Here is an 11,373-nt window from a genome sequence, read left to right on the forward strand (position 1 = left end):
TGTGTGTGTGTGTGTGTGTGTGTGTTCGTTCAGGTCATAGTTGTGCCTCTGTGTCATTCCTAGTACCCCAGACAGGTTGGAAATGTGCGCAGGACCCTGTTCCTTGCATTCAGGTTGGAAATGTGCGCAGGACCCTGTTCCTTGCATTCTCGAAGGTTTAGAGTTGAGAGGAGATGTTCTCTGGGGACAGGATCCCACTTCTTGGGCCAGTTTGGGGTTTGCAGCTGCTGGGGGTGAGGTCATCCTGCTCACATTGTCCATGGCCGGAGGGGCTGCCCTGGGACCCTGGAGGGGATCCTAGGTCTCCACCCCACGTGTCTGTCTCCGGGTGGGCTCTGGGAGTGAGGGCCGCCCTGGCCCAGCTATAGCCGGGCTGTGGCTGCAGCCTGGCTCAGGCGGTACGGACCCCACTGCTCTCCGCTGCCCCCGACCATAATCCTGAGGTCTCAGGTGGGGTGGGAGGTGGGAGGGTCAAGTGGCTGCTCCTTCCTTGACCATCTTGAAGGATCAGGAAGAGGGGGCCTGACTTGGCCTTCCTCCCTGGCCCTGGGCAGAGGAGCCTGAGGCGGAGGCCCAGCCCCCCACCTCCACCCCAGGATCCTGCTGACACAGGCAGACCAGACGCCTGTCATGCACGCCCTGCTGATGACTCTGCGTGTTGCAGCTCCGGGTGCCTGTGCATCCAGGTCTGTCTGCAGGTGTGTGTGTGCGCGTGTGTAACCAGTGCGTCTGGTTGTGCATCTCACATGGGACTACTTTTTTGTATCTCAACGTGTGTATCTCTGAGAAGGTGCAATGTGAGTGACTGACTTAATTACGGAGTTGTCTTGTATGTGGCTGTGGGGTCGGGAAGACGTGCACGTGTGTGTGTGTGTGAGCGAGAGGAGGGTGCCCTGCTTGCCGTTCACCTGCGAGTTGAAGTTGAGTGTGCACACGTATCTGTCGTTGACAGCGCTAGTGTGTTCCTGCCTGATGGTGGTTGGTTGGTGGGTGTGAGTCTTGTGTGACTTTCTCACCTGGTGGAGGTGTTGGGGAGGGGAGGAGACTCACCTTCGGTGAGCTCGTTGCCTGTAGTGGGCTTTGGAGGTGGAAGCCTGGATGGATCCTGCGATGCTGTGTTGTGGGCATTTGGGGTGGTCATAGGAAGAAGGGGAGCCCGGCTTGGGCCCCAGCCCTGGACCGAGCAGGCAGGCTTGGCTGGCCTCATCCCTGGCTCTGGGAAAGCCTTCCTTCCCGGCTGGCCTGGCATTCAAACACAGACAAAGGGGGGCTTTCTCTCTCGCCTCTTTGTTCTGCTGCCCCAGAGCAGTGCACTCTGCATGGCAAAAGCTAATTCCACTCTGCAGCTGGGAAACCCTCTCTGGGGTCTGCCGGGGCTTGCCTCCGAGGTGCTGCCTTTCTCCTTGTCCCTGGTTCCTGCTCTGTAGCCTCTTCTCTCTGGGTCTGTGATTGCCCGCAGCCTGGGGGTCCACATGGTAGCCCCAGGTAGGGGCTGAGGCATGGGAAGGGACAACTAAGGCTGAGACCAGGAGGGAGTGCTGTGGCCCAGGGAGAGGGGAGGCTGACGTATTCCTGGGACAAGGGCTTATGTGGGAGAGTGGGGGGCGGCTTTGGCAGCTGGGGAGGAGGTTAGGAGGGGGTAGCTCTGAGCGGGGGCTTCATCCAGAGCTGGAGCTGGCATGAGAGTCATCTGGGCAGGGATCCCAGCAGGCAGAGGTACTCCAGCAGCCCAGCGCCCTCTTCCCGCCTCCACCCCATCACAGGGGCGGCTGGTCCCAGCTCTGGTCCCATCTACAAACTTGAGGTCTGCCTCTGGCCCAGATCCTGGGGCCCTGCTTCCTCCTGACTTTGCTTCTCTTCAAGGTTGACTTGAGGGTTTTTTTATTATCATTTATTAACTTTTATACAGCCTAGAGTCCCAATGGCCTTACCCGTCTGCCCAGTCCAGTCTGGCATCAAAAATGCCAGCTGGGCCTGGCCAGTCAGTCTCCAGAGGGCTGTGAGTGAGGCTTTCCCAGGGCAGGAATGTGAGGGGCTCATGATTGCCCCCCTCCCCAGGCTGGGAGGGGCTTTGGAGGAGCAGCTCAAGGCAGAGTCTAGAACATTAGGCGACAGATATGAGGGTCCTGGAGGGGTGGGAATGGTGTGCCCCCAAGTCTTCCTGATGCTTTTGCCCTCACAGACCCAGGAGCAGACCGTGGAAGGCCTTAGGTCCTTAGGGAAGGACAGGGACAGCAGTAAGCAGGTCCCACCTGGGCCAGCAGGTGTAGCGTGGGGCTGGGCCTCCAATTGCCCCTGCCCCTGCTGGAGGCCTGGTCCCTCAAGTGCTCCTAGTCTAGACCATTCTAGTCTCCCCTCTGTCCCTGCACACCTGAGGTGTGCCACAATCCAGATGACCCACTCTGGGCTGGGAGCAGTTTGTAAGGTGCCCTCCCCCACACCGAGAGGCCTTGCCCTGAATCAAGCTGGGAAATCTCTCAGCTGTGGGTTTTTCCCAGGTGGGCAGTGGAGCCTCAGCTCACAGTAGTTCTGGGAGGTTGGGATGGAAAGGAGGCTGCTGGTAGTGGGGAGGGGTCTTTGCTTCCTCTCTTCCCCATCTCCCAGCTTCTCAGCAACCTGATTCATTCATTGGTGGAATCGAGGTGAGGGGTACTAAAGGGGCAGCAAGTGGATATTTCCCTTCCTCCCCACCACCCCGATTTTCCAGTGCCTGAGGTAGCAGTGTCCCCCCGCCCCCTGCTTCCCCCCGGTGTTGGCTGTGGCAGGATTAAGAGCACCTAGCCCCGAGGGATCACCGTTCCTGCAAGGGTGAGCTGGCCATGGTGGGCCCCCCGCCCAGCCCTCCCTGGCTGGCATTCCCTGGCCAGTTTTCTTCCTATTCCTGGCCCTTCCCTTCCCTCTGTAGTGGAGACAGAAGCCCGATGGCCTCTGAGCTGGGGGAGAGCCAATGAAACCCAGCCACCTGCTAGGCAGTGTGGCCACTGCCTTTGCTAGACCTGGACTGGGCTCCACCCCAGAGGGCTCTGGGCAGGCAGGAACCAGGACCTGGACCTGGAAGCCAAGGGAAGACACCTCAGGGTCCCAGCGTGGCCGTGCTGCCAGGAAAGGATCTGAGAAAAGCCTAGATGGCGCAAGGGGCTGAGCCCCACTCCCCAGGACAAGACAAGAAGTGCCTCCCTTGGCTGTGCCCTGAGGGGTCAGCCATGAACTCCCTGAACGGGTTGCAGGGGAGTGGGACAGAGGCCTCCCACGGGCCTAGAGGGTGGGAGTGAACAGCCCCATTCCAGGCCTCTGAGGGAAGTGGGGCTGAGATCCTTTCTGGGGCTGCCTCTCTTCTGCCCCTCGTCTGGGACTTAGCTACAGGTGCACCTCTACTCTGATACCAGTGGGTTTGGTCATGAAAAGTAGTTGGGCCAGGAGACCGTGGTGCACAGATGTGTGTGTGTGGCTGGGGCCTGGGCTCTCGGATATCCTGGGCACTGGGAAGGCAGGAGTGGCCTGGAGCCTGAGATACATCCAAGTTGGAGGGACTGCTTCCCGAGTGTGGGGACGAGGCAGCCAGCAGGCAAAAAATGGAGGGTCAGTTGTAACAGGGGAGGTGAAAAGGTCTCATATCCTTTGGTGGTACCCTGGCCACCTTGCCTTCAGGCAGGCCTCCCTCAGTCATCGGGGGCCTTCAGGAGGGCCAGCCTTCACTGTGCAGGGCTGTGTGTGTGTGACAGTGTGCCCGAGGGGATCTCAGGGCCCAGGTGGTGGCGTGTGCTTGTGTGTGTGCGTGCAGTTGTATGCATGTGGGTGGGCCATACTGTGGGGTGCCGCCTGCCCTTTTCACGTGACTGGGGGCAGTTTCACAGGAAGGGAGGGTGTGTGACTACCTCTGCTCCTGCGCCCAGCCAGCTGTGTTTCTCTACAGGCTCTGACTCTCAGGCTGGCAGCAGATCCATGTGCATGTTGGGCTGGGGGTGGGGGGCAGGGCAACATCTCCTGTCTCTTAAGGTACTGTCCTGGGTCACTGAAAGGTCAAATTGTTGCGGGGGGCGGGGTGCCCCAGGCTTTCCCAGCTCAGAATCTGAGAGCCTCACCCCCTGCGTCCTCCTGTCCCCAGGGCCCTGGTTCTAGGGCAGCCACCAACAAAAAACAGGGTCGCTGAACCCTCCTGGCTGGCCTTGGTTTCCCCATATGTAAAGGGGTTTGGGGGAATAAGGGATTGGTGGTGGCTTGTCTTTTGGAAGCCAGCTGAGTGTGGACAGGAGTGGGGGTCATGGGTCAAACTTGAGGGTCACTTTGAGGTCCACACAGAGGAAGAAAAAGAACCACTTCTTGTTGAGTGGACACTTGCTGTGAGGTAGGTTCTGTGCAATCTGCTCTGCAAACCTTGTTTTGTGTGCAAAACCCATGGGTTTATTCAGGAAACACATTATGCATCTGTAGGGTGCTGGGGCCTTTGTGGGTCCCGGCTAGGAAGGGAAGTGGAAAAATGCAGCAGCAAAGCCCTGTTTTCAAGAGGTCTTGAGTTTTGTTTGGAGATTAGACCACAGTTGGTCAGACTATAGAATAGTGTTTTCCTATAGCTCTTTCTGTGAGATGGTCACGTTTTGTGTTTGTGGTGTCCAGTACATTAGCCACTAGCTGCATGTAGCTATTGAGCACTTGAAATGAGGCTGGTACAACAGAAGAACTAATGTTCAATTTAATTTATTTTTAACTAACTTAAAATGAAATAGCCACATGTGACTAGTGGCTACTGTATTGGACAGCACAGCTACAGAGGGAGAGCAGAATGTGACAGCCCCTTGTATGGCCAAGACAGGGAGGGTCCTGCACAGACTCCGAGCAGGGGCCATGGAAAGTTTCCTAGAGGAGCAGGACCTTAAGCTGGGCTTTGAAGGATAGACAAGGGATGGGGAGAAGGCACTGTGGGCTGCAGAAAAACACCAGCTGGGTGCGTGGAGTTCAGATTTGCAGTGTCAGGGACAGGATACCAGCCCACCTGGCTGGGAGAGTCAGGTTGTAGGTAAGAAAGCCTACAGAGTTTGGAAGGAGGGGTCATCGAGGGATCTTGGGCAGGAGAGAGACCCTGTTTGAAGAGGTGTATCTGGCAAGGGAGGATGACAGGGCGGCTGAAACAGCTGGGATAGGCAGGTCTGGGAAGAGAGGGCTTGTAGAGACAGAAGATTAAGGGCTGAGAAGAGCAGCATTGTTCTGAACCTTCCAGCAGACTGACCTTGGGTCTTAGGAAAGCCAGAGTTTCCTTTCCACCCAGGTCCAACTGAGGGGCTGAGGGAGTTAGCAAGGACTTCAGAGGCCTAGCTCTCAGCATCAAGAGCAAGCAAGGGGGCAGCTGGCTGGCTTTATGCCCCCCAAGTGTAAGGCAAACGTCAGGTGAGATCTCTGGACCGGGCCAGAGGGCCTGTGAGACCCGGGAAGGTTGTGTGACCCTCTGCATCATTTCTGAGATGGTGCTCCCCAGAGAGAGGCAGCATGACTTGGATAAGAACAGACCCTACTACCTGGTCATTTAGGTTTGTATTCCAGCTCTGATACTAGCTGTGTGACTTTGGGTGAATTACTTAACCTTTCTGGTTTCCTCTTCTCTGAAATGAGGATAATAATAGTATGTATCTCATAGCATTACTAGAATGATCAGGTAAGTCTATACAGGAAAAGTGCTTACAAAAGAGGCAGGCCTGACCCTGCCCTCAGAAAGTTTATGGTTTAGATATGTGTGGGAAGCATTCCAGGCTTTTTCGTCCTGGGGACAGGCTGGCCAGACAGTTGTCACCAGGCCCCTGGGATTGCATGGGAGCCAGAAGGGGTTGGGGGGGCAGAAATTTTAGGTTGTCTGGGAATAAGGATCCAGAGGATGAGTCTGTTCTGTAGAGGTAAGGATGGTGCTCACCCATTCCTCTGATGCCCCTACCCCAACTGTCTCTGCAGAAGATGCTGATGAAGCAGCAGGACCGGCTGGAGGAGCGAGAGCAGGACATTGAGGACCAGCTGTACAAACTCGAGTCAGACAAGCGCCTGGTGGAGGTAGCTAAGCCCAAGCCCATGGTATGAGGTGGGGGGCGGCTTGGGTACTGGGCCTTGGGCTAGGATCTGTTGTGTGGTCGGCTCTATGCCGGAATCCCTTGGTCAGTCATTCAATGAACCGTCAGTGGATGAGCCCCCCACTGGTGCCAGGGTACCTGTCCAGAGCCCTGTGCTACCAGTGGGGGATTGGCAGGTCAGACTTTGCCTTTGGGAGCCCTGGGCAGCCTGGGGCTTTGGGGTCCCAGACTCCCCCATCCAGGATGTGAGACAGGCAGGAGCAGCAGCCTGAAGTCCCCAGTACTTACCTGCCCACCCACTCTTGCCCCGGTGCCCGCAGGAGAAGGTGAGCCAACTGAAGGAGGAAGTGCGGCTGCAATACGAGAAGCTGCACCAGCTGCTGGATGAGGATCTGCGGCAGACGGTGGAGGTCCTGGACAAGGCCCAGGCCAAGTTCTGCAGCGAGAACGCAGCGCAGGCGCTGCATCTCGGGGAGCGCATGCAGGAGGCCAAGAAGCTGCTGGGCTCCCTGCAGCTGCTCTTCGACAAGACGGAGGACGTCAGCTTCATGAAGGTGGGCTGGGCCTGGGACCGGCTGGTGGGACCCAACGGGCATTTTTAAGATTTTTGTGTGTGTGTGTGTGTGCCTTGGGTCTTCGTTGCTGTGCGCGGGCTTTCTCTAATTGTGGCGAGTGGGGGCTGCTCTTCATTGAGGTGCGTGGGCTTCTCATTGCGGTGGCTTCTCTTGTTGTGGAGCATGAGCTCTAGGTGTGCGGGCTTCAGTAGTTGCGGCTTACGGGCTCTAGAGCTCAGGCTTAGTAGATGTGGTGCACGGGCTTAGTTGCTCTGCGGCATGTGGGATCTTCCCGGGCCAGGGCTCGAACCCGTGTCCCCTGCATTGGCAGGCAGATTCTTAACCACTGCATCATCAGGGAAGCCCCAAGGGTCATTTCTAAATTGGAGTCTGTGATGCTTTGCTCCCCAACTGGTTCCCCCCACCAGTATGCTCACAGGGCTTTGGAGCCAGCCTTCATGGATTCAAAACCCTCCCACCCTGTTCCTTCTAGCTTTGTGACCTTGGGCAAGTCATATATGTTCCCTAGGCCTCAGCTCCCTCACTTATAAAATGGGGTTGATAATACAGATCTATTATCTGTTACCCGCAATGCCAAAGTTTTAGAAATCTCTGAAAACTGAAAGAAAAAAGTTCCAGCAGCTCATTTAACAGCAAAAACTGACCTGAACTGATGCTGACAATTTATGGCCTTTATTGATCTTTACTTGGTACAAATATTGAAACATATTGCTGGGACTTCCCTGGCAGTCCAGCGGTTAAGACTCCACTCTTCCAGTGCAGGGGAGGGATTCGATCCCTGGTCAGGGAACTAAGATGCCACATGCCACGAGGCGTGGCCAAAAAAAAAACAACAAAACATATTGCTGCAGAAACATTGATGTGTTAGATTACAGTGTCCTACGCTGTAATCACATATTATGATACGGGCATCATATTTCCCTTCTAAAGTCCAAAAAATTCCAAATTCCAAAAGACATCTTGCCCCAAAGATTTTTTGGGGTAAAAGATTGAGTGCTTGCAGAACCTTCCTCCTAGGGTAGTCGTTTAGATAAGGTGATAGATGTATAGAAAGCACTTACAGTGTTGTCTGTCACATAGCAAGCGCTCAATCTTCTGAGAATGGAGACACCCCACCCCCTGCCCCGCCACACTCTGGCCAGAATCAGAAGGTCAGCCCTGCCTGGGGAGAGAGAGGATGGGGCAGCTTCCATCTTCCCCTCTCTCATGCTGCCTTTCCCACTGACTAACCCTTTTCTCTCCCTCTAGAACACCAAGTCTGTGAAAATCCTAATGGACAGGTGAGCAGATGGCCACCAGCCCTCAGGGGAACACATGTGGGGGAGGGCAGGAAGGGCGAGGCCCACTGCGGGGAGGTAGGGCGGGCTTACCGGTGATACCTCCTCACAGCAGATGCCCCGTCCACTGCCCCCAGGACCCAGACCTGTACAGGCAGCAGCCTTTCTCCCCCTAAGATCGGCCACTTGAACTCCAAGCTCTTCCTGAACGAGGTGGCCAAGAAGGAGAAGCAGCTACGGAAGATGCTAGAAGGTGAGGGTGGGATCCTCAATCAAAGGGAGAGAACCCTTTGGGCAGGGGTAAATGCCAGAACCTTCCTTCTGACAGGCAGCCTGGCCTAGTCAGATAGCCCTTTCCTCATATCCCTGCTTTGCTACTTCTAGCTGTGGGACCTTGGGCAAGCCGTAGTACCTCCCTGAGCCTCAGCTTCTTCAGCTGTAAGATGGGAAAGATAATAGTATCTGCCTGCTAACGGAGTAGTGAGCATCAAGATGGTGCATGATGTATTGTGCTTGGTCCTACAGATGGAAAATGTCCCCGGGGGAGAGGAGGCCTGGGTTGCCTGGGACAGGGGCTTTAGCGACTTTTGCCCAAACTCTCCACAGGCCCCTTCAGCACACCGGTGCCCTTCCTGCAGAGCGTCCCCCTGTACCCTTGTGGTGTGAGCAGCTCTGGGGCGGAAAAGCGCAAGCACTCGACGGCCTTCCCTGAGGCCAGTTTCCTAGAGACGTCGTCGGGCCCCGTGGGCAGCCAGTATGGGGCAGCGAGCACAGCCAGCGGCGAGGGCCAGTCAGGGCAGCCCCTGGGCCCCTGCAGCTCCACGCAGCACTTGGTGGCCCTGCCGGGCGGCGCCCAACCAGTGCACTCAAGTCCTGTGTTCCCCCCATCGCAGTATCCCAATGGCTCCGCCGCCCAGCAGCCCATGCTCCCCCAGTATGGGGGCCGCAAGATTCTCGTCTGTTCTGTGGACAACTGTTACTGTTCTTCCGTGGCCAACCATGGCGGCCACCAGCCCTACCCCCGCTCCGGCCACTTCCCCTGGACAGTGCCCTCACAGGAGTACTCACATGCGCTCCCGCCCACACCTTCCGTCCCCCAGTCCCTTCCCAGCCTGGCGGTCAGAGACTGGCTCGACGCCTCCCAGCAGCCTGGCCACCAGGATTTCTACAGGGTGTATGGGCAGCCGTCCACCAAACACTACGTGACGAGCTAACGCTACGCGGGCGGTGGGGCGCTGGGGAATCTCCCCGCCTCAGCCCCCAGTGGCTCGGGAATGACGCATCCAGAGACCTGCCCTTCTACCTTCCTGTCCTCCCTCCCTTCCTCCTTCATTTCCCCAAGTCTTTTCCTTTTGGATTTTGTTTTGTTTGGGGCTTGTTTTGATTTTTTTTTAATCACGAATCTCCTGGACTCGGAGGTGACAGTGGGAGCTGGCCTGGGCCGGGGCTGCAGGTGGCTCTGGAGTTGGGAAAGCGTCTACCTCAAGGCGCTGAGCTCTCTCTCTCTCTCTGTCTCTCCTTTTTTCTTCCACTCCTTCCCCTACCCACCCCCGTGGCTGGAAGGAGCCTCAGCTTCCCCTAAAGCCTTGGGGGTAGGGGCAGTTTCCAACTTTCCTCAGCCAGCCCTGGGAGGAGGGACCAGTGTCCACTGGCCTGCTTCTCCTCTTGTTTTTCTTTTGGGCAGTTTGATCACTGACTAAATAAGGAAAGACCTGTAGATTGTGGGGCTTTTTTTTTTTTTTTAATTTTTTTTAAAACCAAGAATGATTTCTCCTGCTTCCTTCTCACCATCCTCCCAGACGGAGTTCAAAGGCCACTTCTCAAGCAGCGTTTGGCACCTTCAGCCTCAGAATGGAATCTTAAAGACAGGAACCCCCATGTCCAGGAAAGGGGAGAGGAACCTTGCCAATGATAGTGACCACAGCAAAAGCAAATAATAATAATATTAATAATAATAAAGAGAAATAAAAGAAATAATAAAATAAAAAACCATAGCACAGCCCTTGTTGAGGTCAGCGGGAGAGGAGGGGCTGCCCGGAGTTGGGTCCTTGCCTGGATTTTGACACAGCGACTTCCTGTAGTGAGCACTTTGTATGAATCGTGGACTTCCTGTTCTCAAGGCGCAGGTATTTATTCTGTAATCTGTCTAGAGCACACACCGAAATCCAACCTTCTAATAAACATAATGGCGCAGTCCCACTCCCTGCCTCGCCTCTTACCCCTAACTCCCCCAGGCCTGGGGTCTTCAGGCGTTGGTGTGGGGAGGGGCCCCTCTAGGGATGGAAGCCCCTGCCCTCCTTGCCTTGATTCTCTCCGGGGTTTAGCCTGTTCCAGGCCTGTGAACGTCAGTTCGTCAGGTACTAACTGCGTCTGGTCTCAGCCTTGGGTTCATTTGGCAAATATTTGCTGAGGGCCTCCTAGGCCCAGCCCCCGGCCGCATGGGCCCCGGCATCTCTTTGAGTTTCTGCCAACATGCTCTTAGCAAGGACAGACAAAGGAAGAAATACCTTTCTATGAGTCTTGCAGAGTTTACCTCCTTCAGTCCACAAATATTTATTAAGCACATGCTAAGCGTCAGGCACTGTGTAGGGCCAAGGGCACAGAAGTAGAGCAGACCTTATCTTGGAATTTAGTCTAACTGAGCCTTGGCCCCCATTGGGGGAGGGGAGCGGGGAGGGTCACTCAGCTCCACGCTTCCTTTGGTAACTTGGGCTCTAGCCCCTGCCCCTGAGCATGGAGGGAGGGCAGGCAGGAAAATCCCCCGTGCTCTGGGAGGCACAGTGCTAGGGTAACAAGGTGAAAAAGACATCCTACCCTCATCCCCTTTGGCAGAGCTCAAAGAGTAGCATGCTTGGGAGCTTGTTAAAAGAGCTGAATCCTGGGGCCCTACTTGGACTTGGAATCACTGAGGGCCCAGGAACCTGTTTGTTTTTTTGCCACGCCACACGGCATGCAGGATCTTAGTTCCCCAACCAGGGATCGAACCCATGCTCCCTGCAGTCCTGCAGTGGAAGCACAGAGTCCTAACCACTGGACCACCAGGGAATTCCCAGTAATCTGCATTTTTAACCCTCTGCTAATTCTGACACATCCTGGGGTTTGAGAAGTGCTGCCATGAGGGACTGGCCAGGGACCTGCTTGTCTCAGGGACCCATGGGCTGGAAGGAGGGGCTGGGGCACACCAAGCCCTCCTCTGTTGGAGCAGGAGTGGTGTGAGGGGGTTGCTGGATCTCTGATTTGTTGCCCAACACTTTGCATGGATCTGCTTATGTGTAAAGTAGGAGGGTCAACCTTTCCTGGGTGCCTAATTCTCTTTCCCCTTGTCTGGGTAGAATCTGAGCCTGAATGCCTCCCGCCCCAGAAAGCCTAGAGCAAGACAGGGAACTATGGGTAAGTCCTGCACCAGGGGTCCAACCCTCACTGACTCTTAGTTACCCCTCTTCTCAGAAAAATAAGCACCCAAGTTGGAGG

At 55.8% G+C, this 11,373-nt stretch overlaps 1 protein-coding gene across 2 annotated transcripts in view; it reads left to right on the forward strand.

Moving 5' to 3' along the window:
* The window catches only part of TRIM8 (tripartite motif containing 8), a 16,366-nt gene extending 6,265 nt beyond the window's left edge, over positions 1-10,101 (forward strand). For both annotated transcript variants that reach the window (XM_027112449.1, XM_027112450.1), the window contains 5 exons: positions 5,938-6,033; positions 6,371-6,604; positions 7,874-7,905; positions 8,040-8,155; positions 8,509-10,101. In XM_027112449.1, the coding sequence (XP_026968250.1) occupies positions 5,938-6,033; positions 6,371-6,604; positions 7,874-7,905; positions 8,040-8,155; positions 8,509-9,116 (1,086 nt within the window). In that variant the 3' untranslated portion in view covers positions 9,117-10,101. The remainder of the gene's footprint in view (positions 1-5,937; positions 6,034-6,370; positions 6,605-7,873; positions 7,906-8,039; positions 8,156-8,508) is intronic.
* Positions 10,102-11,373: the final 1,272 nt, after the last annotated feature.

The sequence above is a fragment of the Aethalodelphis obliquidens genome, unplaced genomic scaffold, assembly GCF_003676395.1.
Source record: "Aethalodelphis obliquidens isolate GAN/ISIS:26980383/991018 unplaced genomic scaffold, ASM367639v1 scaffold11, whole genome shotgun sequence".
Lineage (NCBI taxonomy): Eukaryota > Metazoa > Chordata > Mammalia > Artiodactyla > Delphinidae > Aethalodelphis > Aethalodelphis obliquidens.